Source organism: Garra rufa, chromosome 3 (genome assembly GCF_049309525.1).
Source record: "Garra rufa chromosome 3, GarRuf1.0, whole genome shotgun sequence".
Taxonomy (NCBI): domain Eukaryota; kingdom Metazoa; phylum Chordata; class Actinopteri; order Cypriniformes; family Cyprinidae; genus Garra; species Garra rufa.
In genome coordinates this window covers 34,164,145-34,189,823 of record NC_133363.1, presented here as the reverse complement: position 1 = coordinate 34,189,823, position 25,679 = coordinate 34,164,145, and the positions used below count along the sequence as shown (strand labels likewise).

At 41.7% G+C, this 25,679-nt stretch overlaps 1 protein-coding gene across 1 annotated transcript in view; it reads right to left on the bottom strand.

The window, feature by feature from the left end:
* Positions 1-25,679, bottom strand: part of mgat5 (alpha-1,6-mannosylglycoprotein 6-beta-N-acetylglucosaminyltransferase) — a 77,695-nt gene that overhangs the window by 14,749 nt on the left and 37,267 nt on the right. The window contains exon 4 of the mRNA XM_073836603.1: positions 819-895. Coding sequence (XP_073692704.1) covers positions 819-895 — 77 coding nt within the window. The remainder of the gene's footprint in view (positions 1-818; positions 896-25,679) is intronic.

Sequence of the window (25,679 nt, the reverse complement as noted above, 5' to 3'; positions counted from 1 at the left end):
CAAGCAAAAATAAAACTAAGTAAAATCTTAAAGTAGAAAATAAATTCTAAACCTAAGCTATATCAAACTGTACAGAAATGTTTTTGAGAAAATGTGTTTCAAAATAACATGGTAGATTAATAAAGATATTTATTATTATAATTTGTTTAAAAAAAATAATAATCCCAAGCCTGGCAATTAATAAATTACTTTATCGTCTAAATGTTCTATAAAAAAAATAATAATAATAATAATTTATGATTATAACTAATAATACATTATAATTATATATTAAGTATAAAAAAAATATCTAAAATCTAAAAATCCTGAAATCATCAAATTGCACAAAATTGCACAAATTGTGGAAAAAGCATTATACATTAAAATTATACATTTGTTTAATTATATTTATATATTTTAAAGATGATCTATTATAATTTATTGCACATATTTATTAAATAATTTTTATTCAAATACCAACTTTTAGCAAACCACATTTTTATTCTTTATCTCCTAATTACTATTTTCTTTTCTAACTTTTCCCTAAGCTCGAATTCTCACAGACTATAGTAACAACACAAGCGCTCTCCTCATAAATAACACAAAAGCCGTTAAAAGCTTTCAAATATGTCTCAAACCGAATCAATATCTCTCGCTGTAACGGGGAACGTCCCGCCGAGAGTCTTTAATTTTAAAAATCTATCTGTCAGGATTCAGGATGGAAATGGTTTCTAAATAAAGTCCAACAGATGAGAAGCCATCACAGGACAGCGACAGCCCAAAGTAATTACAGAGTGACTCCTCAGAGAGCTGGATCAGAGAGTGCGAGAAATGCTCACCTTCAACTTCCCTTCACAATGCGGAAACCCGTCAAGCGAGGGGAGCTCGCATTTCTCTTGCGCGCCGTTCAGCAAGTCTACACACAGAAAAAGAGAGAGAAAAGAACATAATTAGCACACAACAGTCCTAAAACGAGCTGAAAATCAACGAGCTTATTTGGCACCCAGTATCCGCCTGGAAGATCAATACCGTCCAATTATCGCACAATGCACTCTCGAATTAACTCACTAACACAATATTAGGTGCAAAAGCCGCATTGTGATAAAGTGTTCGAATTGTCTCTAATAAGTTATGTTGCCTCGATTGAAATGTGGAAATACATCTAAACAATGTTTTAACCCAGGGAAAGTTGTTTTGAGACGATGTACCTCAGTTATGAAACGCAAGCAGAACAAATTTGTTTGTAATTTGTAAGTAAAGTCATTTCTATGCAAATTTTCTCAAGTAAACAAGTACATGGGAAATGTATGTACAAATTAGATTCATGGGACGATTTGCACTTTTTAAACTATATTCAAATGTATTCAGGCCCTGTTTCATGTGAATGACAAAATTGGACTTATTTAAAACACTATTATTTGCTCTTTAAAATTGTAATTATGTATTATAACAGTCATAGCTTAAAGCTAAATTTCGACTTTAGTCTCCAAATGAAGGCACATCATACATTTTATAGGAATTAAGCAATTTAAGATAAGTAGCTCTTGTTTAATTATGTGAACAATAAACTTGCAGTGAACATTTTTTTTTTTGCCAACTTCCCTTCTGACTAAACACTTCACAATCACAACCCAAAATCAGCAAGCTTTTTCGGCACATGGGCACTCAGCCGGAGAAAGAGATCAATAATGCCGTTAACACGGCAAATTAACACAGTGTGAAATTAACACTAGGAACGAACACTCAAATCTTGCCAAGTGCATTCAAACAGTCTTCAAAAGGCATTCTGTCGCTGTTTTGCATTGCAGAAAAAAAATAATAAAAAGAAATTATTTTACAAGTTTTTGATTAGAAATGACACAGACGTCTCCCAGAAGATAATAAGACAATGTACAAGAGGCATCGTTGTGGAAAAAATATTTCTCAGCTTTTATTCACATTTGAACAAAAAGTGGAATGTCCAAAATTATTCATACCCTTTGCAAACTGTCACAGTCTATGGAAAATCCAAAGTTCTATACCATTCCAAATAGTCCAAGCTGTTCTAAAACGTCCTACTTACCCTGATTCATTGGGAACAGCTGTTTTAATCAACTCAACAGGTGATGGTGAATCTGCTGTTGGTTTGTGGACAGTCATGTGAGTCTTCGACGCACATTTACAAAAGTACCACAACGTGTGTGATGCTCTGTTTTCATTGCACACAAAGTATTAAAAAAATTATTAAATCAAAGTATTAAATCAATTTGTGTTCTGAAGATGAACAAAGGTCTTACGGGTTTGGAACGATACGAGCGCAAGTAATTAATAACAGAATTTTCATTTTTGGGTGAACTGTCCCTTTAAGATGAGAAAAACTTTGCCTGTGTAATACATATTATACTTCGGGGGCCGCTGAATGCTTGAGTCTGACTGGCTAACAAACGTTCTAATGGTGTGCATTATTTTCATGGAAACGCACGGGAAACGTAGTTCCAGGCAGCTCTTGACCGCATTAAATGTCTATATCACTTCGCCACACTTTTTTCACGATATCCTCAGAGCCTAAAACAGCAAAATAACTAAAACCCACAACGACACTGACCAAACAAATAAGTACAGTAAACAACAGGATAAAAACGGCGATTATTCCATGTTTTTGCCACAAAATTATGTTTTATTATGTACGGAAATCAGAGAGCGTTACTCTATTTCTCCCACTTTTTCCACCCTTAAAGATGCACACACATACAGCTTGCACACACGTTAGCATACGCGCTAATGTTGTTAGCACTTCTCTGGCGATTTCCAACTTAAAAGCTACACGGCATTTCTCACAAGCGAGGTAACAATGCCGCTGCTCCTGAAGAAAATGAACTTAAGTTTCACTATTAGTACAGACTGTTGAACACTTTTAAAAGATGCACAGACTCACAGAGGTACAGAGGATTGTTTCCATTTGAAAACACCCGCCGCTTTAAATTCTCAAGCTCGTTACAGCAGGATCGGGTGTCAATGTTTCTATGATCTTTTCTGTTCAAAGACATGTTCAAAAATGTATTTCATGACAATTCGAATTTAAGCTGTTGTTAACAATAATATACCTGACAGCTGCATTTTGTTTATCTAGAACAGGGGTCATCAAAGTTGATCCTGGAGGGCCGGTGTCCTGCAGAGTTTAGCTCCAACTTGCCTCAACACACCTGCCTGGAAGTTTCAAGTATACCTATTAAGACCTTGATTAGCTGGTTCAGGTGTGTTTGATTAGGGTTGGAGCTAAACTCTGTAGGACAACGGCCATCCGGAACTGAGTGTGGTGACCCCTGATCTAGAATATTTGATCTAGAATCTAGAGCAACAGCTTACAATAAAAAGGGTTAGAATACCAAGGAAACTGATGGCACAGCTTAATACTCTGGACTTCTAACTGGCCTTTAGGGGCAAACAAACACAATCTAACCTCGCTTTTTCCTTTTTCTTTAACATGGTTTGTGTTGAGCCATCAAATTCTGCAATCTCCTTCCTTCTGTGAAACTACTGATATGGATTTAGTCAACACATGTCACGAAAGAACCTTGGACCATGAATGTACTATTTGCAGATTCAAAAGAAACAAATCTTTGGGGACACAAAGTAGGCACACCTAATCTACTGTGCAAGCAAATGTGTCTCTCTTCCAACGCAAACACACACCCACATTCTGCAGACGAACCCTGATCAGAGCGCAGAGTTTTACACTTTCACGGGCGCTTTTATCTCAGGCGATTTACAGTAGTCGCTCGGGTGTTCCCGAGAGTAAAAAGCTCGGTTCAAGGGCACAATAAAGATAAGCAATCTCAGTGACTCAAGTTACCGCGTTTAAAAAGCCAAGCGATGTAGAATATCAAGTGCAAGGCTGACACCAGTAAATGACATCATCCTGCGGCGAAATAAGCGTGGTAAAAATTACAACCTTTTAGGTTAAACCAGCTATTTGTTTCAGTAAATTTAACAGCTATTTCAGAGGTTAAATTTGGTTCGATCATAATATCATAACTGCGCAAGATACACAGCAACTTGTTTAATTTGGCTGGATGTCATAGGATTCCAGCAATCGACTTGACATCTAAAGATTAAATGCGCCACCTGACGTTTTCGCTACTGATCATCTTCTCCCGACTGTATTAGCTATAAAATCCCTGAAGAGATTAACCGGATCCAAGGACTGGGTTGTCAGGAGGAGATTCTTAAAGCTTGCACCTCAATCAAAGCCATTGTTTTCGAAGAAACAAGAAGGGAGAGGTGTCGAAATGAGACAAAATGAGAGAAAACAAAATGAGGGAGTCTAAACGAGATGAGGGGGAAAGAAGACGTGGGGAAATGAGAGGAGAGAACAGGAGAAAAGGTAAGACGAGACAATATGAAGGAGGAGAGGGGAGAAGTGAGGAGACAAGATGAGAGAAGATAAGACAACATGAAGGGAGACAAGAGGAAATGAGATGACATAAATGAAAGGAGAAGAGAAACAATCAAATGATACGGGATGAATCAGGATGAGTTGAGAGGAAAGGAGAGGAGATGAGTCCAGGTATGGTGAAATGAGATGAGTTGAGATGAGAGGAGAAGAGATGAGATGACAAGACAATAGGAGAGAAGATGAATCCAGGTGTGGTGAAAAAAGATGATGAGATTAATGAATCGAGGTGAAGTGAGATGAGAGGAGATGATACAAGATGAAGTGAGATGAGATGAATGAGTTGAGGTGATGTGAAATGAGACAAGATGAAGCAAGATGAAAGATGAAAGAAGACACAACACTAAAGATGAAACTATAAAAGGGAAAAGACACTAGATGAGACAAGAAAGATGCTGAGATGAGACATAAGGAGAGAAGAGGAACTCAGGCGAGATGAGACTAGACAAGATGAAAGAAGAGAAGAGGAAGTCAGGTAAGGTACATTGAGGTGAGGTGAGATACAGTGAAAGGAAAAGACACTAGATGTGATGAGACAAGATGAGACGGGACGAGACAAGATAAGACAAATGAGAGAAGAACAACTCAGGTGAGGTGCATGTGAGAAGAGATGAGATGAGAGGAAGGGCAACAAGGTAAGGTGAGAAGACAATGAAAGGTAAAGACATTAGATGAGACGAGACATGAGAGAAGAGGAACTCAGATGAGACGAGACAAGATGAAAGGAGAGAAGAGGAAGTCAGGTAAGGTACATTGAGGTCAGATGAGATACAATGAAAGAAAAAAGACACTAGATGTGATGAGACAAGACAAAATGAGAGAAGAACAACTCAGGTGAGGTGCACGTGAGATGACATGAGATAAGATGCGAGGAAGGGAAACAAGGTAAGGTGGGATAAGAAAATGAAAGGTAAAGACACTAGATGAGACGGAACAGGAGAGAAGAGGAACTGAGATGAGATAAGATGAGATGGAAGGAGAGAAGAGGAAGTCAGGTAAGGTACAGTGAGATGAGATGAAATACACCAAAAGGAAAAGACACTAGATGTGATGAGACAAGACGAAAAGAGAGAAGAACAACTCAGATGAGATGAGATGAGATGAGATGAGATGAAGGGAAAGTAAGGTGAGATAAGACACAATGAATGGTAAAGACACTAGATGAGATGAGACAGGAGAGAAGAGGAACTTGTGAGATGAAACAAGACGAGACAAGATGAGACAAAAGAAAAAAAAAAGACAAAATCAGGTGTAGTGAATTGAGGTGAGGTGAGATGAGACAAGACGAAGGAATAAAGGACAACTTAGATGAGATGAGGTGAGACGAGACGAAAGGGTGAGGAGAGGTAAAGTGCATTGAGGTGAGGTGAACCGAGGTGAGATGAGACAAACTAAAAAATACACTAGATTGGATGAGATGAGACAAGACGAGACGAAAGGAGAGGATAGAATAGGAACTCAGGTGAGCTGAGATGAGACAGAATGAAACAAGTTGAGTTGAGATGAGATGAGACGAAAGGAGAAAAGACGAACTTATGTGAAGTGAATTGAGGTTAGATGAGACGAGATAAAACGAAAGGAAAAAAAAGAGGACCTCAGGTGAGGTGAATTAAGGTGAGATGAGACAAAACAAAAGGAGAAGAACAACTGAAGAGAGGTGAATGTGAGAAGTGAAGAGATGAAAGGAAAGGAAAGGAAACAAGGTAAGGTCAGATGAGACAATTAAAGGAAAAGACAGTAGATGAGGCGAGACGAGAGAAGAGAAACTCAGGTTGAGATGAGATGAGATGAAAGGATAGAGCAGAACGAGATGAGACAATGAAAGGAAAAGACAATAGATGAGAAAAGATGAGCTGAGACAAGACAAAAGAGCAGAGAATCCCAGGTGAGGTGAGGTGAGGTGAGGTGAGATGAGACAATGAAAGTAAACACTAGATGAGAAGAAAAGACACTAGATGAGATGAGATGAGATGAAAGGAGAGAAGAGGAACTCAGGTGAGGCGAGAAGAGATGAGATGAGACGAGACTAAAGGAAACAAGGTTAAGTAAGATGAGACGTGATAAAAAGACAATACACTAAATGAGATGAGACAAGACAAATGGAGAGAAGAGGAATTCAGGTGAGGTGAGATGAGACACAATGAAAGGAAAAGAAACTAGATGAAATAAGAGAACAGGAACCCAGGTGAGATGAGATGAGATGAGATGAGATGAGATGAGATGAGACGAAAAAAGATAGGACAAGATTAGACGAGATGAGTGGAAGACAAGGCTAAAAGGGCAAACCAGATAAGATGAAAGGAGAGAAGAAGAAAGTAAAGATTAGACAAGAGGAGGCAAGTGGAGAGAAAACAAGATGAGATGAGGTGAGAGAAAAGACGACGAGTTGAAAGAGAAGGAGACATGATGGGACAAAAGGAGACAAGTAAAAAAGACAACAAGACAAGGCAAGGTAAAGAGACAAGTGAACAGGAAACAAAATGAGAAGAGAAAAAGGGAGGGGAAGTGAGGACACAAACTGCAGTAATGTAAGAGTGTTAGACATGTGATTTCAAATGATTTGATTTGCAAAGGCTAGATCATCTTTCTGCTCTCTCTCTCCCACATAAAGCAGTAAGACATGACGGCGCTGTAGAACAATGGCTGGCCGCAACCTAAAGAGAACAGAACACATTAAGAGCACATCCTGTAAATGAAACAAACACCCCATTGCGGGAACACCAAACAGTCAAGGATGTATGTGTCATACATTTACAAACCCACTTTGCTTAAGGTCACACTAACAAGGAATTTAGACTATTTTGAGAGTCGCATTACACAAAAAACAAGAGTCACAGGGGAGAAATGACAAAATTGACTCAACGAAGTACATTAGCCCAGTCGAAACAGCCCGCAAAAACCGAAATGACTATAAAGCGAAGACAAAAACGAGCTGTGAAATTCGCCTCTGTTCAGCTGGATGTCATGTCCTAAACGCTTTAGCTCAATCAGCTGGTTGGGTGTGTTTAACATACAAACGCAATTTAGAACTAAATTAGAGCTTAATTGAGCTTAATTAGACATGAACACACAAACAAACCCTAATCTGTTTCACACACACACTGGACACACTCGTCTACCGCAGAGAGATTGTTTTACAACAGAGAATCCAATAACTAAGACCCATGCAAGGCACTCTGGGATGCAGTGATCCAATACTGGAATTGGAGAGTCCCAAATCATACTAGCCTATATTGAATAAAATATAGCCCAAACACAGACAGTATATTATTATCTCTGGATTTTTGAAATAATTCCTTACATTACTTAAGAGTAGACTGTTTGTGATTGTTTTCTATTGACTTTTTCTTCGATGAGAAGAAGATATTAATTTTTCTGTTAAAGATAAATGCCAGGATGTATATATTTGTGAATATTAAGCTAATATTACCCTTCAGCATTACTAAAGTGAACTAGTTGGCGACTAGTTTACTTTTCGCATGTTTAACATTTTTCATGGGTTAAAAATTAAATACGACCTCAACCTTGTGTCAATCACATAAACACACTGCTTCCAAAACCTTCTCCCATAATAATCAAAAACAAAAAAATATGAAAAAACATACAAAAATTTCGGACTTGGTGTGCAAGGACCTCTACCCACTCTCCCTTTAGCGGTACAAAAATTTGCAATGTTTTTGGCGGAAACTCTTCCATTAAAGAAACATGCCAGGAATCTGATGGATTTCAAACGTTTGTATATGCTTGTGAACTTTAAGCTAGTATTACCCACAATTCCTGTCAGCGCTCCTAAAGTGGACTAGTTTACGAAGTTTTTAGCGTGACCTGTTAAAGATGGATGAAGGAAACTGTTGCGTTACAGAAACATGCCAGGAATCCAATGGATTTCTAATGTGTGCATAAGTTTTTGTACTGTAGAGTATTATTACCCACAATCCCTTCAGTACTACTAAAATGGACTAGTTTGCAAAGTTTTCAGAGTGAGCTGTTCAAGAAACATACCAGGAATCATATGGATTTTGAAAGTGTTTATATGTTTCTAGATTTTAGGCTAATATAACCCACAAACCCTTCAGCGCTACAAAAGTTTGCAATGTTTTTGGAGAAAACCATTCCGTTAAATAAATATCTAGACTTTAGGCTAATATCACCCACAATCCCTTTATACTACAAAGTTTGCAATGTATTTTTGTGGGGGAATTTCTGCTGTTAAAGAAACATGCCAGGAATACGATAGAAGTGTGTCGTTTAGGCCAATATTACCCATAATCCCTCCAGTGCTCCATCTCTGGACTAGTTTGCTAAGTTTTTAACATGACCCCTTCAAAAAACATGCCAAGAACCATATGGATTTTTTGCTGTTTCTAGGCCGTAGGCTAATATTACCCACAATCCAATTAGCATTACATAAGTTTTCGATGTTTTTTGGAGAGAACTCTTCCGGTAAAAAAATCATTTTTGATGGATTTTAAATAGTTTTTAGTGTGACCTGTTTAAGAAACATGCTAGGAACCCGATGGATTTTTGATGCGTGTATACGTTTGTCAACTTCAAGCTAATATTAACCACAATCCCTTTAGCGCTACTAAATTGGGCTAGTTTGCGAGGGTTTTTAGCGTGACCTATTCAAGAAACATACCAGGAATTGTATGGACTTTTAAAGATTCTAAAAGTTTCTAGATTTTAGGTAAATATTGCCCAATCCCTTTAGCGCTACAAAAGTTTGCACTGTTTTTGGGAGGGGGGCTTTTCTGTTAAAGAAACATGCTTGGAATTTGATTGGATTTTCGATGTGAGTATACGTTTGTGATCTTTAAGCTAATATTACCCACAATCCCTTTAGCGCTACTAAAGTGGGCTAGTTTGCAAAGGTTTTTAACCTGACTTATTCAAGAAACACGCCAGAAATCAGATGGATTATTAAAGTGTTTCTAAGTTTGTAAACCTATGGCTATTATTACCCACAATCCCTTTAGCGCTACTACAGTGGGCTAGTTTGTTTAGGTTTTTAGCGTGACCTATTCAAGAAACATACCAGGAATCGTATGGATTTTTAAAGTGTCTAAAAGTTTCTAGATTTTAGGTAAATATTGCCCAATCCCTTTAACGCTACAAAAGTTTGCACTGTTTTTGGGAGGGGGGCTTTTCTGTTAAAGAAACATGCTTGGAATTTGATTGGATTTTCGATGCGAGTATACGTTTGTGAACTTTAAGCTAATATTACCCACAATCCCTTTAGCGCTACTAAAGTGGGCTAGTTGGCAAAGATTTTTAACCTGACTTATTCAAGAAACATGCCAGAAATCAGATGGATTATTAAAGTGTTTCTAAGTTTGTAAACCTATGGCTATTATTACCCACAATCCCTTTAGCGCTACTAAAGTGGGCTAGTTTGCTTAGGTTTTTAGCGTGACCTATTCGAGAAACATACCAGGAATCGTATGGATTTATTAAGTGTTTATAAGTTTGTAGACTTAAGGCTATTATTACCCACAAAATAAATCACAAGAACAATCTGTATTTTTCTTGTAATCAAGAACATTTCTTTTGACAAAATTACCTAATTAATGCCGAATGATGTTTGACAGTGAACGCATCTCCACCGCACAGCCGCATATAATCGCTGCTGTCAGTCACAAATATTAAACATGCGGGTCAGGAAGCGGGTCGGGTACCATATTTTCTCCTTTTTTTTGCGGTCCGAGTTGCGGGCGGGTTAGTTGAAAACGTCGGTCGGGTTCGGGTTGTTTATACATTGACCCGCGCATCACTGGTGCATATGTTTGTGTACTTTTGGCTAATATTACCCATAATCCGTTCAGCGCTACCAATATAGACTAGTTTTTGATGTTTTTTGAGAAACGTTTCCTGTAAAAAAATATTGCTGGGAATGGGAAGAATTTAAATATGCATATGTTTGTGAACAGTCCTGTCAGTGCTTTTTTAGGACCTTTTCTGTTAAAGAAACATGCTAGGAATCCGACGGATTTTCAAAGCGTGCATAAGCTTGTGTACTTTAGGGTAATATTACCCACAATCCCTTCGGCACTACTAAAGTGGACTAGTTTTGGACAACTGTATCATCATGTGCCTGATTGCTGAAGTTAGACAAATCAGTAGTTCCGTGTTTCCTTTTTTATGAACTTCACTGAACTTCCTTCTTACTGTCACACACAAAAACGACGATTAGCTGAGCAGAAGAGATAAGGGGAACGGTTTCAAATCCGCATGTGGTGCTGCGTAGAGTGGAAAAAACAGCTGTGCTTGACACAGACTCACCATACACTCTTGTAAACACAATCTCATAAACACACACACACACAGATGGGCGTTTTCCGTCACACAATCCTCCAGGCTAAATGGAGCAAGACCCTGCACGACGAACAACAGTCATCAAGCAGACAACGAGTGTGTCTGTCAACGAGAAAACAGCAAGAAATGGAGGAGCGAGAGAGGAAAAGCACTCAGGAGAGCTGTCTCTCTCTCCCCGCTGCGCTTCAGTGAGACACATTTCCCTCAGAGCAGCGTGTGTTTGTCCATCTCATGCCAGAAAACACACACTAAGGGCACTTCAACGGCTAGTAAGGAGGAGTGTGAGAGTACAGTGCTCTCTGTGTGCGTGAATGTGTGTGTGTTTAATCTCCGTTCTAGATGATTTGAGGCTAAATTTCTGCCAAGCTGGAAGGTTTTTGCTGAAGCTTTCGAATGCTTGCTTTATGGTATTTTGAATTTGGTTGCAAAAAAAAAAAACTGGTTTAGTTTTTTTGTACATAAAATATAGAAAAAATTTAATTAAATTTGAATATTTAAATTAAGCTTTTTTTAAATAAAATTAACATTATTATTACAAAAGTTAATATTGGGTAGAACTGCAAAGTCCAAGAAGTGAGCTCAGTAATGCTGTGCTGTGATCTGGAACGGCCATTTCAAGCAACACATCCCAAAAATACAAGAGCTGAAACAGTTTTGGACAGAAAAATGGGCCAAACTATCTCCACGTCACTGCTGTAGGTCACTGCTGTAGGTCACTGCTTTTGGACTTTTAATGGCTAAATTCACATAGAAATAATTTAACATTTTGGCTCTTTATTAAGTTCCACTGTGTGCTGACCATCTTTCTCTGAACCAGATCATCGTCCCACGAGAGAACGGTCCAAAACAATGATCCTTTCAGTACCCAAAGCTGATAACTATCACATTTCTGACTACACAAGAGCCGAAAAGGCGAACGATGTGACTGACAGACGAGCATTTACACACGAACAGAGACATAAAACAAGACGTGTGCTCTCTCATCAGCAACGCACTACTTCATGACACAGCACAAAAGCATCAAACCCAACTGGTGAAACTCAAAACCAGTCTGTTCACCTGTTACGCTTCTCAGGCTTCAGTTACACCTCCTGAAAGTGCACATTTCAGACATCTCTCGGCTCGTGCACCCATCCCCCGGGACCACACACAAGTTTTCAACAATGGATTGTCAAAGTGGATCCAAAGTGATGAACTAATTATCAGCTTGTGCATCTAATAGAAGAGTTTTATTCATATTTTGCAGATTGTGTTTAAAACAAAACAGGAAGTCTCCAGCGTGACAGTCTTGCGTGGTTGGTGAGATGAGCTATTGCATTCAGCAAGTTGTGGTTAGTATTACTGGTTCAGCTCGTTCCCTAAAAAGGAAAGCCACATCCGCCCCCGGCGCGTAAATGTGACTGTAGGGACACTCCACACCCAACCGCGACTCTCTGGAGACCCCCGGCTCTGCAAAACAGGTGATAAACATCCAGATCTGGCAAATTGAGCAAATGTGTGCTCTGTGTTCGTTAACATCCCAGTGAAGCCAAAGGAAATCGCTAGCCAAGTCTCATCCGGGAATATTTTTAATCAGATCAAATAATCTGAAAAGGTTTCGCAACAATATTAAATCACGCTTATCCAGATGACAAATTCCACATGACAAGGTTGAATATTTAAAATTATCACTTATGAAGGGATGGATCATACAAAATTTTAAACGTGCTTGCGGTAACGCTTTACAATAAGGTTCATTAATTAAACATTAGTTAATGTACTAACTAACATGAACTAACCATGAGCAATACATTTGTTACTGTATTTACTAATCTTGATTAACGTTAGTTAACAAAAATACAGTTGTTCATGTTAGTTCACACTGCATTAACTAATGTTAACAAGATTTTAATAATGTATTAGTAAATGTTGAAATTAACATTAACAAAGATTAAGAAATGCTGTATAAGTGCAGTTCATTATTAATTCATGTTAACTAATGTTTTTATTGTAAAGTGTTACCATCGTAACTTTTAATATTGTCCTTTCATCTGCCATTATCGGACAGAATTTTAATATCGGTGCAACCCTAAAGTGGGTTAAAGGGGATAAATTCATTCGGAGAATGTGGCAAAACTTGTACAAAACTCGCAACCTTGAAGTTAAGCTCATCATAAAAAAAAAATGTTTGCAACACTAAGAAAAGTAGTAGGACATTGTTCACAACAAGCCACTGGAATTAAAGAATCATCCATGTATTTTGAATAAATGGGACAAATTTACAGTGGGTACGGAAAGTATTCAGACCCCCTTAAATGTTTCACTCTTTGTTATATTGCAGCCATCTGCTGAAATAATTTCATTTCATTTTTTTTTCCTGATTAATGTACACACAGCACCCCATGTTGGCAGAAAAACACAGAATTGTTGACATTTTTGCAGATTTATAAAAAAAAAAATCTGAAATATCACATGGTCCTAAGTATTCAGACCCTTTGCTCAGTATTTAGTAGAAGCACCCTTTTGATCTAATACAGCCATGAGTCTTTTTGGGAAAGATGCAACAAGTTTTTCACACCTGGATTTGGGGATCCTCTGCCATTCCTCCTTGCAGATCCTCTCCAGTTCTGTCAGGTTGGATGGTAAACGTTGGTGGACAGCTATTTTTGGTTCAAAAAGTTCTATCTTGGTCTCATCAGACCAGAGAATCTTATTTCTCACCATCTTGGAGTCCTTCAGGATGTTTTTAGCAAACTCCATGCGGGCTTTCATGTGTCTTGCACTGAGGAGAGGTTTCCGTCGGGCCACTCTGCCATAAAGCCCCGACTGGTGGAGGGCTGCAGTGATGGTTGACTTTCTACAACTTTCTCCCATCTCCCGACTGCATCTCTGGAGCTCAGCCACAGTGATCTTTGGGTTCTTCTTTACCTCTCTCACCAAGGCTCTTCTCCCCGATAGCTCAGTTTGGCCGGACGGCCAGCTCTAGGAAGGGTTCTGGTCGTCCCAAACGTCTTCCATTTAAGGATTATGGAGGCCATTGTGCTCTTAGGAACCTTAAGTGCGGTAGACATTTTTTTGTAACCTTGGCCAGATCTGTGCCTTGCCACAATTCTGTCTCTGAGCTCTTCAGGCAGTTCCTTTGACCTCATGATTCTCATTTGCTCTGACATGCACTGTGAGCTGTAAGGTCTTATATAGACAGGTGTGTGGCTTTCCTAATCAAGTCCAATCAGTATAATCAAACACAGCTGGACTCAAATGAAGGTGTAGAACCATCTCAAGGATGATCAGAAGAAATGGACAGCACCTGAGTTAAATATATGAGTGTCACAGCAAAGGGCCTGAATACTTAGGACCATGTGATATTTCAGTTTTTCTTTTTAATAAATCTGCAAAAATGTCAACAATTCTGTGTTTTTCTGTCAATATGGGGTGCTGTGTGTACATTAAAGAGGGAAAAAAATGAACTTAAATGATTTCAGCAAATGGCTGCAATATAACAAAGAGTGAAACATTTAAGGAGGTCTGAATACTTTCCGTACCTACTGTAACTGAACACTTACAAGTCAAAGATGGTCATTTTTAATATTGTCCATTTATCACTAATAACATGAAAATAATTATCGGACAGAATTGTAATATCGGTACAACCCCAAGTGCATAAAAAGAAATAAACAGAAAACCAAACTAGATTTTTGGTTACAATTTATGACTAATACCACAAGAATAATCAATGGCCAGAATTTAGGTATTGGTGCAACTCCTAAGTGGTTTAAAAAGAGAAAGAAAACTAAACTAGTTTTTTTTGGCTACGCATTATCTGAAGAAACTGCCAATTATCTAAAGCCTAAAGAGTCCGAAATCCTAACTTTTAATATTAATAATTTATCACTAATACCACAAGAATAATCAATGGCCAGAATTTAGGGATCGGTGCAACCCCCTAAGTGGTTTAAAAGAGGTAAAAAGAAAACCAAACTACATTTTTGCCTACAAATTATCTGAAGAAATTTCCAATCATCTAAAGTCTTAGAGTCAAAAATCATAACTTTTAATATTACTTAATTTTTATTGCTAATACCACAAGAATAATCAATGGCCAGAATTTAGGTATCGGTGCAACCCCTAAGTGGTTTAAAAAGAGATGAAAAGAAAACCAAAGTAGATTTTTGGCGACACATTATCTGAAGAAATTGCCAATTATCTAAAGTCTTAGAGTCAAAAATCATAACTTTTAATATTGTTAATTTATCGCTAACACCACAAGAATAATCAATGGCCAGAATTTAGGTATTGGTGCAACCCCTAAGTGGTTTAAAAAGAGATGAAAAGAAAACCAAACTAAATTTTTGGCTACACATTATCTGAAGACATTGCCAATTACCTAAAGTCTTAGAGACTAAAATCATAACTTCTAGTATCATTTATCCCATATAACAAACTAGATTTTTGGTTACATGTCATTCGAAGAAAGTGGCAAAACTTGTACAGAACTCGCAACCTTGAAGTTAAGCTCATCATAAAAAAAATAGTTTGCAACACTAAGAAAAGCAGTAGGACATTGTTCACAACAAGCCACTTGAATTGAAGAATCATCCATGTATTTTGAAGAAATGGGACAAATTTAACTGAACAATTACGAGTCAAAGAGGGTAACTTTTAATATTGTCCATTAATCGCTAATAACATGAAAATAACTATCGGACATTATTTTAATATCGCTGCAACCCCAAGTGCATAAAAAGAGATAAACAGAAAACCAAACTAGTTTTTTGTGTACATAATATCTTGCCAAAAATATAAATGGCCAAAACTCGCAACCTTGAAGCTGTGCTGAACGTTTTTACACAAAAATTACAGAACAGCACCATTAAGAATGGCATTGTTCACAACAAGTCACACAATTTGAGATTTAACCATTTTTTCTAGCTTCTGAACAATAAAAACACTAACAGCCAATCAGAATCCACCTTTAAAGAGTAACAATTGTCATAACAGAACTTGAGTTGGTGTGGCCGCTAATATAGTTAGCATTCTGGGTTAAACTGGCCTCAACTGTAACTTTAACCCTACGTCTGTTTAAGCTAGCAAGAATGAACGCTCTCTTTGTGCTATTGTTCTTAGTCTACGAGTGTTTAGCTTATTAATTACACGTTGGCCTTGTGTCCACCAGCGGCATCTACGAGCACAATGAAGCAAGCCATTCTGTTTGCTAACAGTGGGTATCTCTGTCTGTGTCTCTCGCTCTCCCTCTCTCTCCAAGGATTCTAGGCTCTAGTCAAGAACCAGAAGCGTAGAGCGTGCCAGCGGCGTCATTTCAGCACCGTCCAGAGAGACGGTAACAGACACCGCTGGCACAAACAAACACACACACATAGACACACAAGCCACAGGCCGCACGAACACCTGGGCTCTCTTCGCTGCTGGCACGCGAAGCCGATAACCTCTGAGAAAGAGAGAAAGCTGAGGTGAAACGTGCTATGTTTGGAGAGATAACAACGGCGGGCGACGGTTCAACGGTTTTAATCGGGTGAATCCGCAGACGCAGATGTGAGATAATGTCAATCCAGGTCTGATGTTATCCTCAGAGTGAAGACAATAGGAATAATTCACCAACAGACCAAACATTATCATGCTAAATGTGTTAAGTGCGTTATTTTTGAGCTAGTGCTAGCATGACTAAACCGTTTTTCCAAACAAATGTTCCAAACATTCCCACAATTTTCTGGATATTTATGCCTGAAGCTCAAGACATTCGTAAGGATAGTGTTGCTAGGTCAGTTTTTGCGCAACAGCTTTTGTATCTCAGAATTTACAATTATCTTATAATCTTAGATAAAAAAAAAAATAATGCACTTTACCTTTAAGTTTTCTTAAATCTTCCTCCAAGTATTTAAAACATTGGCGACATGTTTGGAAAAATACTCAACGGATCTCTTAAATGTATCTAGCCAACATGTTACTTGGATGGATCTTCGTACTAAGTAGTAGATGTAGTTTCTGTTGATTGCCTTTTTAACGTTATTTTATTAATTAATTGTTAAAAACAATAATGGTAAACAATAACTTTATGGTCAGATTGAAAAACAACAAGGTCCAAGAACAACAACAAACGAAGTGGTCACTCTTAAAAATGAAGGTGCTTTAAAAGGTTCTTCACAGAGATGCCATAGAAGAACCATTTTTGATTCCACAAAGAACCATTCAGTGAAAGTTTTTTTTTTTTTTTTTAAAAACACCTCTTTCTCCCTTTTTATAATCTGAAGAACCTTCTTTTGCCACAAAGAACCTTTTGTGAAACAGAAAGGTCCTTCAGATGTTCAAGGTTCTTTATGGAACCATTTAGACAAAAAAGGTTCTTCTATTTCTAATTTCTGAAGAACTTTCCAAAACTTCCAACCTTGAAGTTAAGCTGATTGATTTTACGTAAACATTGTAAGTTTACATCACTAAGAAAAGTAGTAGAACATTGTTCACAACAAGTCACACAATTTGCGAAATCATTGACATATCTCAAAGAAACCAAATTAAATGGAACTCTTAGTTAAAAATCGTAACTTTTAGTATTGTTAATTTATCACTAATACCACAAGAATAATCAATGGCCAGAATTTTAATATCACTGCGACCCCCGACTCTGTTTAGAAAGAGATAAAATGAAAACCAAACTAGATTTTTGGTTACACATCATCTAAAGAAAATGGAAAAAATTTTGCCCATAATGGAAAAACAAAACCCATAACCTTAAAGTTAAGATGACCATTTGCAAATTTAGTCAGTTTCTTCAGAAAATGTGTAGCCAAAAATCTAGTTTTGTTTTATTTTTTATTGTCAACAAATGTCCTACTTCTATTCTTTGTTTTTTGAGGAAAACAGGATTTCTCTCCATATAATGGACTTCTATGGTGCCCCCGAGTTTGAACTTCCAAAATGCAGCTTCAAAGGACCCTAATTGATCACAGCCAAAGAAAGAAGGGTCTTATCTAGCAAAACGATTGGTTATTTTCTAAAAACATTTACAATTTATATACTTTTAAACTCAAATGCTCGTCTTGTCTAGCTCTGTGTGTACTCTGTGTAGAGATTAAAAAAGTATATAAATTGTAAATGTTTTTAGAAAATAACCGATAAGACCTTCTTCCACGGCTGGGATCATTTAGAGCCCTTTGAAGCTGCATTTAAACTGCATTTTGGAAGTTCAACCTCGGGGGCACCATAGAAGTCCATTATATGGAGAGAAATCCTGAAATGTTTTCCTCAAAAAACAATTTCTTTACGACTGAAGAAAGAAAGACATGAATATCTTGGATGACAAGGGGGTGAGTGCATTATCTGTAAATTTTTGTTCTGAAAGTGAACTACTCCTTTAAGGATTAAAAATCGTAACTTAGTATTGTTAATTTATCGTTCATAACATGAAAATAATTATCGTCCAGAAATGTATTATCGTGTAACCCTCAACTGGGTTAAAAGCGATAAATAGAAAACCAAACTAGATTTTTGACTACACATTATCTAAAGAAATAGCAAAACTCGCAACCTTAAGTTAAGCTGTTCGTTTTTCCGTAAAAAGAAAATTAGGGCATTTTGTTTCCCTCTTTGTGCTAGCCACAAGCTTTAGTTTGTTATGGCTAACATCAACACGTGTTTAAGAAAAACATTAAGCTAACTGATTGCTGGAACTTTGAGGTTATTTGCTTCCAAAACAAACTAAACAAATAACCTCGGTCTCTCAGATCTTCTAATAAACGTTTTTGGGCCAATCAGAGGACGAATTCAATCGTTTATAGGTTGTCAACTGCGAGAAACAACTTTCAATCTGCAACAGAGACATATGCTAATACTGCAGGGAAACAAAAGAGGTTTGAGGTTAACAGCAGGTGACCTACAAACAAAAAGCCCTTCTATTTCTTGCAAATACTTGTTTCTTCAAACACTAAATGCACCCATTGTGAGGAACTCTACAAGAACGAGCAGAAGGAGAATGTTCTCTGATGTGGGCGCAAGAGTTCACACGTACACTCGCTGGTTTACAGTTCCAACACAAAGACCACAATGAGTCTTTGTGCGGCCCTCTCAGACGCTATTACTTAAATTTGTCATCATGTTGATGGATTATAAAGAGTCGTTTGATAGCTCTGAGAAGCAGGACTTTGCTTTCTTTTCTTCGCTAGCTGCCAGGCCCACTCTGTCATTCGTCAGGGAATAATAGCGCTTTGGAGAGCCCAGAACTGTGTGTAAAGATTCAAACTGCTGTCATCCTGAACTGTGACTTACATCTCAAAATGTTGGTTAGAGTTCTCGAAGACATCTACGGCATGTATACCGTGACGTGAAGTCGTAAAAGAAAAGTCTGTTAAACAAACCGAGACCTAAAACGGCATTCCCACACTTTGCTAACACATGGCAAAAATCACCGCTACAAAATCAGCATCTTGTCTGTGGTTTTAGTGGATTAGGTGGTTGCTAAAAGTTTTCCAGGTGGTTTTAATGTGTTACGTAGTTGCTAGCACCTTTTGGTGTTGTCAGGCGATGACTAAATGTGTTCCGGTTGGTTTTAACGTGGTAAGGCGGTTGCTAGCATCTTGTGGCTTATTTTAAATTTAATTTGCAGGAGCTAGCATGTTCTTGATGGTTTTAGCTTGTTGTCAAGTGGTTGCTAAAAGTTTTCTTGGTGGTTTTAACGTGTTAAGTGCTTGCTAGCATCTTCCGGTGTGTTCCGGGTGGTTTTAACGTGGTTCCCTGCTGAAAAAACAGCTAAAACCAGCCTAGGCTGGTTGGCTGGTCTTAGCTGGTTTAAGCTGGAAGAAGCTGGTTTTATCTGGTCTCCCAGTCTGACCAGCTATGACCAGCCTGACCAGCCTGGCCAGGCTGGAAAAGTGTCCAAAATCCCTCTAAAACCAGCTAAAACCAGGCTGGTTGACCAGCTAAAACCAGCCAACCAGCCTAGGCTGGTTTTAGTTGTTTTTTTCACCAGGGTTTTAAGATAAGTTGCTAGCATCTTCCGGTGTTGTTAGGCGATGGCTAAATGTGTTCCAGGTGGTTTTTACGTGGTTCCCTGCTAAAAAAAATAAAAAAAAACAGCTAAAACCAGCCTAGGCTGCTTGGCTGATCTTGGCTGGTTTAAGCTGGAAGAAGCTGGTTTTATCTGGTCTCCCCACCTGACCAGCTAAGAATGTGGCCAAAACGCCTCTAAAACCAGCCTGCTGACCAGCTAAAACCAGCCAGCTGGTCAGGCTGGGAATGTGGCCAAAACCCCTCTAAAACCAGCCTGCTGACCAGCTATGACCAGCTAAAACCAGCCAGCTGGTCAGGCTGGGAATGTGGCCAAAACCCCTCTAAAACCAGCCTGCTGACCAGCTATGACCAGCTAAAACCAGCCAGCTGGTCAGGCTGGGAATGTGGCCAAAACCCCTCTAAAACCAGCCTGCTGACCAGCTATGACCAGCTAAAACCAGCCAGCTGGTCAGGCTGGGAATGTGGCCAAAACCCCTCTAAAACCAGCCTGCTGACCAGCTATGACCAGCTAAAACCAGCCAGCTGGTCAGGCTGGGAATGTGGCCAAAACGCCTCTAAAACCAGCCTGGTTGACCAGCTATGACCAGCTAAAACCAGCCAGCTGGTCAGGCTGGGAATGTGGCCAAAACCCCTCTAAAACCAGCCTGCTGACCAGCTATGACCAGCTAAAACCAGCCAGCTGGTCAGGCTGGAAAAGTGGCCAAAACCCCTCTAAAACCAGCCTGCTGACCAGCTATGACCAGCTAAAACCAGCCAGCTGGTCAGGCTGGGAATGTGGCCAAAACGCCTCTAAAACCAGCCTGCTGACCAGCTATGACCAGCTAAAATCAGCCAGCTGGTCAGGCTGGGAATGTGGCCAAAACCCCTCTAAAAACAGCCTGGTTGACCAGCTATGACCAGCTAAAACCAGCCAGCTGGTCAGGCTGGGAATGTGGCCAAAACGCCTCTAAAACCAGCCTGCTGACCAGCTATGACCAGCTAAAACCAGCCAGCTGGTCAGGCTGAGAATGTGGCCAAAACGCCTCTAAAACCAGCCTGCTGACCAGCTATGACCAGCTAAAACCAGCCAGCTGGTCAGGCTGGGAATGTGGCCAAAACGCCTCTAAAACCAGCCTGCTGACCAGCTATGACCAGCTAAAACCAGCCAGCTGGTCAGGCTGGGAATGTGGCCAAAACGCCTCTAAAACCAGCCTGCTGACCAGCTAAAACCAGCCAGCTGGTCAGGCTGGGAATGTGGCCAAAACCCCTCTAAAACCAGCCTGCTGACCAGCTATGACCAGCTAAAACCAGCCAGCTGGTCAGGCTGGGAATGTGGCCAAAACCCCTCTAAAACCAGCCTGCTGACCAGCTATGACCAGCTAAAACCAGCCAGCTGGTCAGGCTGGGAATGTGGCCAAAACCCCTCTAAAACCAGCCTGCTGACCAGCTATGACCAGCTAAAACCAGCCAGCTGGTCAGGCTGGGAATGTGGCCAAAACCCCTCTAAAACCAGCCTGCTGACCAGCTATGACCAGCTAAAACCAGCCAGCTGGTCAGGCTGGGAATGTGGCCAAAACCCCTCTAAAACCAGCCTGCTGACCAGCTATGACCAGCTAAAACCAGCCAGCTGGTCAGGCTGGGAATGTGGCCAAAACGCCTCTAAAACCAGCCTGCTGACCAGCTATGACCAGCCAAAACCAGCCAGCTGGTCAGGCTGGGAATGTGGCCAAAACCCCTCTAAAACCAGCCTGCTGACCAGCTATGACCAGCTAAAACCAGCCAGCTGGTCAGGCTGGGAATGTGGCCAAAACGCCTCTAAAACCAGCCTGCTGACCAGCTATGACCAGCTAAAACCAGCCAGCTGGTCAGGCTGGGAATGTGGCCAAAACGCCTCTAAAACCAGCCTGCTGACCAGCTATGACCAGCTAAAACCAGCTAGCTGGTCAGGCTGGGAATGTGGCCAAAACGCCTCTAAAACCAGCCTGCTGACCAGCTATGACCAGCTAAAACCAGCCAGCTGGTCAGGCTGGGAATGTGGCCAAAACGCCTCTAAAACCAGCCTGCTGACCAGCTATGACTAGCTAAAACCAGCCAGCTGGTCAGGCTGGGAATGTGGCCAAAACGCCTCTAAAACCAGCCTGCTGACCAGCTATGACCAGCCAAAACCAGCCAGCTGGTCAGGCTGGGAATGTGGCCAAAACGCCTCTAAAACCAGCCTGCTGACCAGCTATGACCAGCTAAAACCAGCCAGCTGGTCAGGCTGGGAATGTGGCCAAAACCCCTCTAAAACCAGCCTGCTGACCAGCTATGACCAGCTAAAACCAGCCAGCTGGTCAGGCTGGGAATGTGGCCAAAACGCCTCTAAAACCAGCCTGCTGACCAGCTAAAACCAGCCAGCTGGTCAGGCTGGGAATGTGGCCAAAACCCCTCTAAAACCAGCCTGCTGACCAGCTATGACCAGCTAAAACCAGCCAGCTGGTCAGGCTGGGAATGTGGCCAAAACCCCTCTAAAACCAGCCTGCTGACCAGCTATGACCAGCTAAAACCAGCCAGCTGGTCAGGCTGGGAATGTGGCCAAAACCCCTCTAAAACCAGCCTGCTGACCAGCTATGACCAGCTAAAACCAGCCAGCTGGTCAGGCTGGGAATGTGGCCAAAACCCCTCTAAAACCAGCCTGCTGACCAGCTATGACCAGCTAAAACCAGCCAGCTGGTCAGGCTGGGAATGTGGCCAAAACGCCTCTAAAACCAGCCTGCTGACCAGCTATGACCAGCCAAAACCAGCCAGCTGGTCAGGCTGGGAATGTGGCCAAAACCCCTCTAAAACCAGCCTGCTGACCAGCTATGACCAGCTAAAACCAGCCAGCTGGTCAGGCTGGGAATGTGGCCAAAACGCCTCTAAAACCAGCCTGCTGACCAGCTATGACCAGCTAAAACCAGCCAGCTGGTCAGGCTGGGAATGCGGCCAAAACGCCTCTAAAACCAGCCTGCTGACCAGCTATGACCAGCTAAAACCAGCCAGCTGGTCAGGCTGGGAATGTGGCCAAAACGCCTCTAAAACCAGCCTGCTGACCAGCTATGACTAGCTAAAACCAGCCAGCTGGTCAGGCTGGGAATGTGGCCAAAACGCCTCTAAAACCAGCCTGCTGACCAGCTATGACCAGCCAAAACCAGCCAGCTGGTCAGGCTGGGAATGTGGCCAAAACGCCTCTAAAACCAGCCTGCTGACCAGCTATGACCAGCTAAAACCAGCCAGCTGGTCAGGCTGGGAATGTGGCCAAAACCCCTCTAAAACCAGCCTGCTGACCAGCTATGACCAGCTAAAACCAGCCAGCTGGTCAGGCTGGGAATGTGGCCAAAACGCCTCTAAAACCAGCCTGCTGACCAGCTATGACCAGCTAAAACCAGCCAGCTGGTCAGGCTGGGAATGTGGCCAAAACGCCTCTAAAACCAGCCTGCTGACCAGCTATGACCAGCTAAAACCAGCTAGCTGGTCAGGCTGGGAATGTGGCCAAAACGCCTCTAAAACCAGCCTGCTGACCAGCTATGACCAGCTAAAACCAGCCAGCTGGTCAGGCTGGGAATGTGGCCAAAACGCCTCTAAAACCAGCCTGCTGACCAGCTATGACTAGCTAAAACCAGCCAGCTGGTCAGGCTGGGAATGTGGCCAAAACGCCTCTAAAACCAGCCTGCTGACCAGCTATGACCAGCCAAAACCAGCCAGCTGGTCAGGCTGGGAATGTGGCCAAAACGCCTCTAAAACCAGCCTGCTGACCAGCTATGACCAGCTAAAACCAGCCAGCTGGTCAGGCTGGGAATGTGGCCAAAACCCCTCTAAAACCAGCCTGCTGACCAGCTATGACCAGCTAAAACCAGCCAGCTGGTCAGGCTGGGAATGTGGCCAAAACGCCTCTAAAACCAGCCTGCTGACCAGCTATGACCAGCTAAAACCAGCCAGCTGGTCAGGCTGGGAATGTGGCCAAAACGCCTCTAAAACCAGCCTGCTGACCAGCTATGACCAGCTAAAACCAGCTAGCTGGTCAGGCTGGGAATGTGGCCAAAACGCCTCTAAAACCAGCCTGCTGACCAGCTATGACCAGCTAAAACCAGCCAGCTGGTCAGGCTGGGAATGTGGCCAAAACGCCTCTAAAACCAGCCTGCTGACCAGCTATGACTAGCTAAAACCAGCCAGCTGGTCAGGCTGGGAATGTGGCCAAAACGCCTCTAAAACCAGCCTGCTGACCAGCTATGACCAGCCAAAACCAGCCAGCTGGTCAGGCTGGGAATGTGGCCAAAACGCCTCTAAAACCAGCCTGCTGACCAGCTATGACCAGCTAAAACCAGCCAGCTGGTCAGGCTGGGAATGTGGCCAAAACCCCTCTAAAACCAGCCTGCTGACCAGCTATGACCAGCTAAAACCAGCCAGCTGGTCAGGCTGGGAATGTGGCCAAAACGCCTCTAAAACCAGCCTGCTGACCAGCTAAAACCAGCCAGCTGGTCAGGCTGGGAATGTGGCCAAAACCCCTCTAAAACCAGCCTGCTGACCAGCTATGACCAGCTAAAACCAGCCAGCTGGTCAGGCTGGGAATGTGGCCAAAACGCCTCTAAAACCAGCCTGCTGACCAGCTATGACCAGCCAAAACCAGCCAGCTGGTCAGGCTGGGAATGTGGCCAAAACGCCTCTAAAACCAGCCTGCTGACCAGCTATGACCAGCCAAAACCAGCCAGCTGGTCAGGCTGGGAATGTGGCCAAAACCCCTCTAAAACCAGCCTGCTGACCAGCTATGACCAGCTAAAACCAGCCAGCTGGTCAGGCTGGGAATGTGGCCAAAACGCCTCTAAAACCAGCCTGCTGACCAGCTATGACCAGCTAAAACCAGCCAGCTGGTCAGGCTGGGAATGTGGCCAAAACGCCTCTAAAACCAGCCTGCTGACCAGCTATGACCAGCTAAAACCAGCTAGCTGGTCAGGCTGGGAATGTGGCCAAAACGCCTCTAAAACCAGCCTGCTGACCAGCTATGACCAGCTAAAACCAGCCAGCTGGTCAGGCTGGGAATGTGGCCAAAACGCCTCTAAAACCAGCCTGCTGACCAGCTATGACTAGCTAAAACCAGCCAGCTGGTCAGGCTGGGAATGTGGCCAAAACGCCTCTAAAACCAGCCTGCTGACCAGCTATGACCAGCCAAAACCAGCCAGCTGGTCAGGCTGGGAATGTGGCAAAAACGCCTCTAAAACCAGCCTGCTGACCAGCTATGACCAGCCAAAACCAGCCAGCTGGTCAGGCTGGGAATGTGGCCAAAACGCCTCTAAAACCAGCCTGCTGACCAGCTATGACCAGCTAAAACCAGCCAGCTGGTCAGGCTGGGAATGTGGCCAAAACGCCTCTAAAACCAGCCTGCTGACCAGCTATGACCAGCTAAAACCAGCTAGCTGGTCAGGCTGGGAATGTGGCCAAAACGCCTCTAAAACCAGCCTGCTGACCAGCTATGACCAGCTAAAACCAGCCAGCTGGTCAGGCTGGGAATGTGGCCAAAACGCCTCTAAAACCAGCCTGCTGACCAGCTATGACCAGCTAAAACCAGCCAGCTGGTCAGGCTGGGAATGTGGCCAAAACGCCTCTAAAACCAGCCTGCTGACCAGCTATGACCAGCTAAAACCAGCCAGCTGGTCAGGCTGGGAATGTGGCCAAAACCCCTCTAAAACCAGCCTGCTGACCAGCTATGACCAGCTAAAACCAGCCAGCTGGTCAGGCTGGGAATGTGGCCAAAACGCCTCTAAAACCAGCCTGGTTGACCAGTCAACCAGCCTAGGCTGGTTTTAGCTGTTTTTGTGTTGCAGGTGGTTTAACTTGTTAAGTGGTTGCTAGCATCTTCTGGCTTATTTTAACATTAATTTGCAGCTGCTAGAATGTTCTTGATGGTTTTAGCATGTTTTTAAGTGGTTGCTAAAGGATTACCAGTTGGTTTGAACATGTTAAGTGG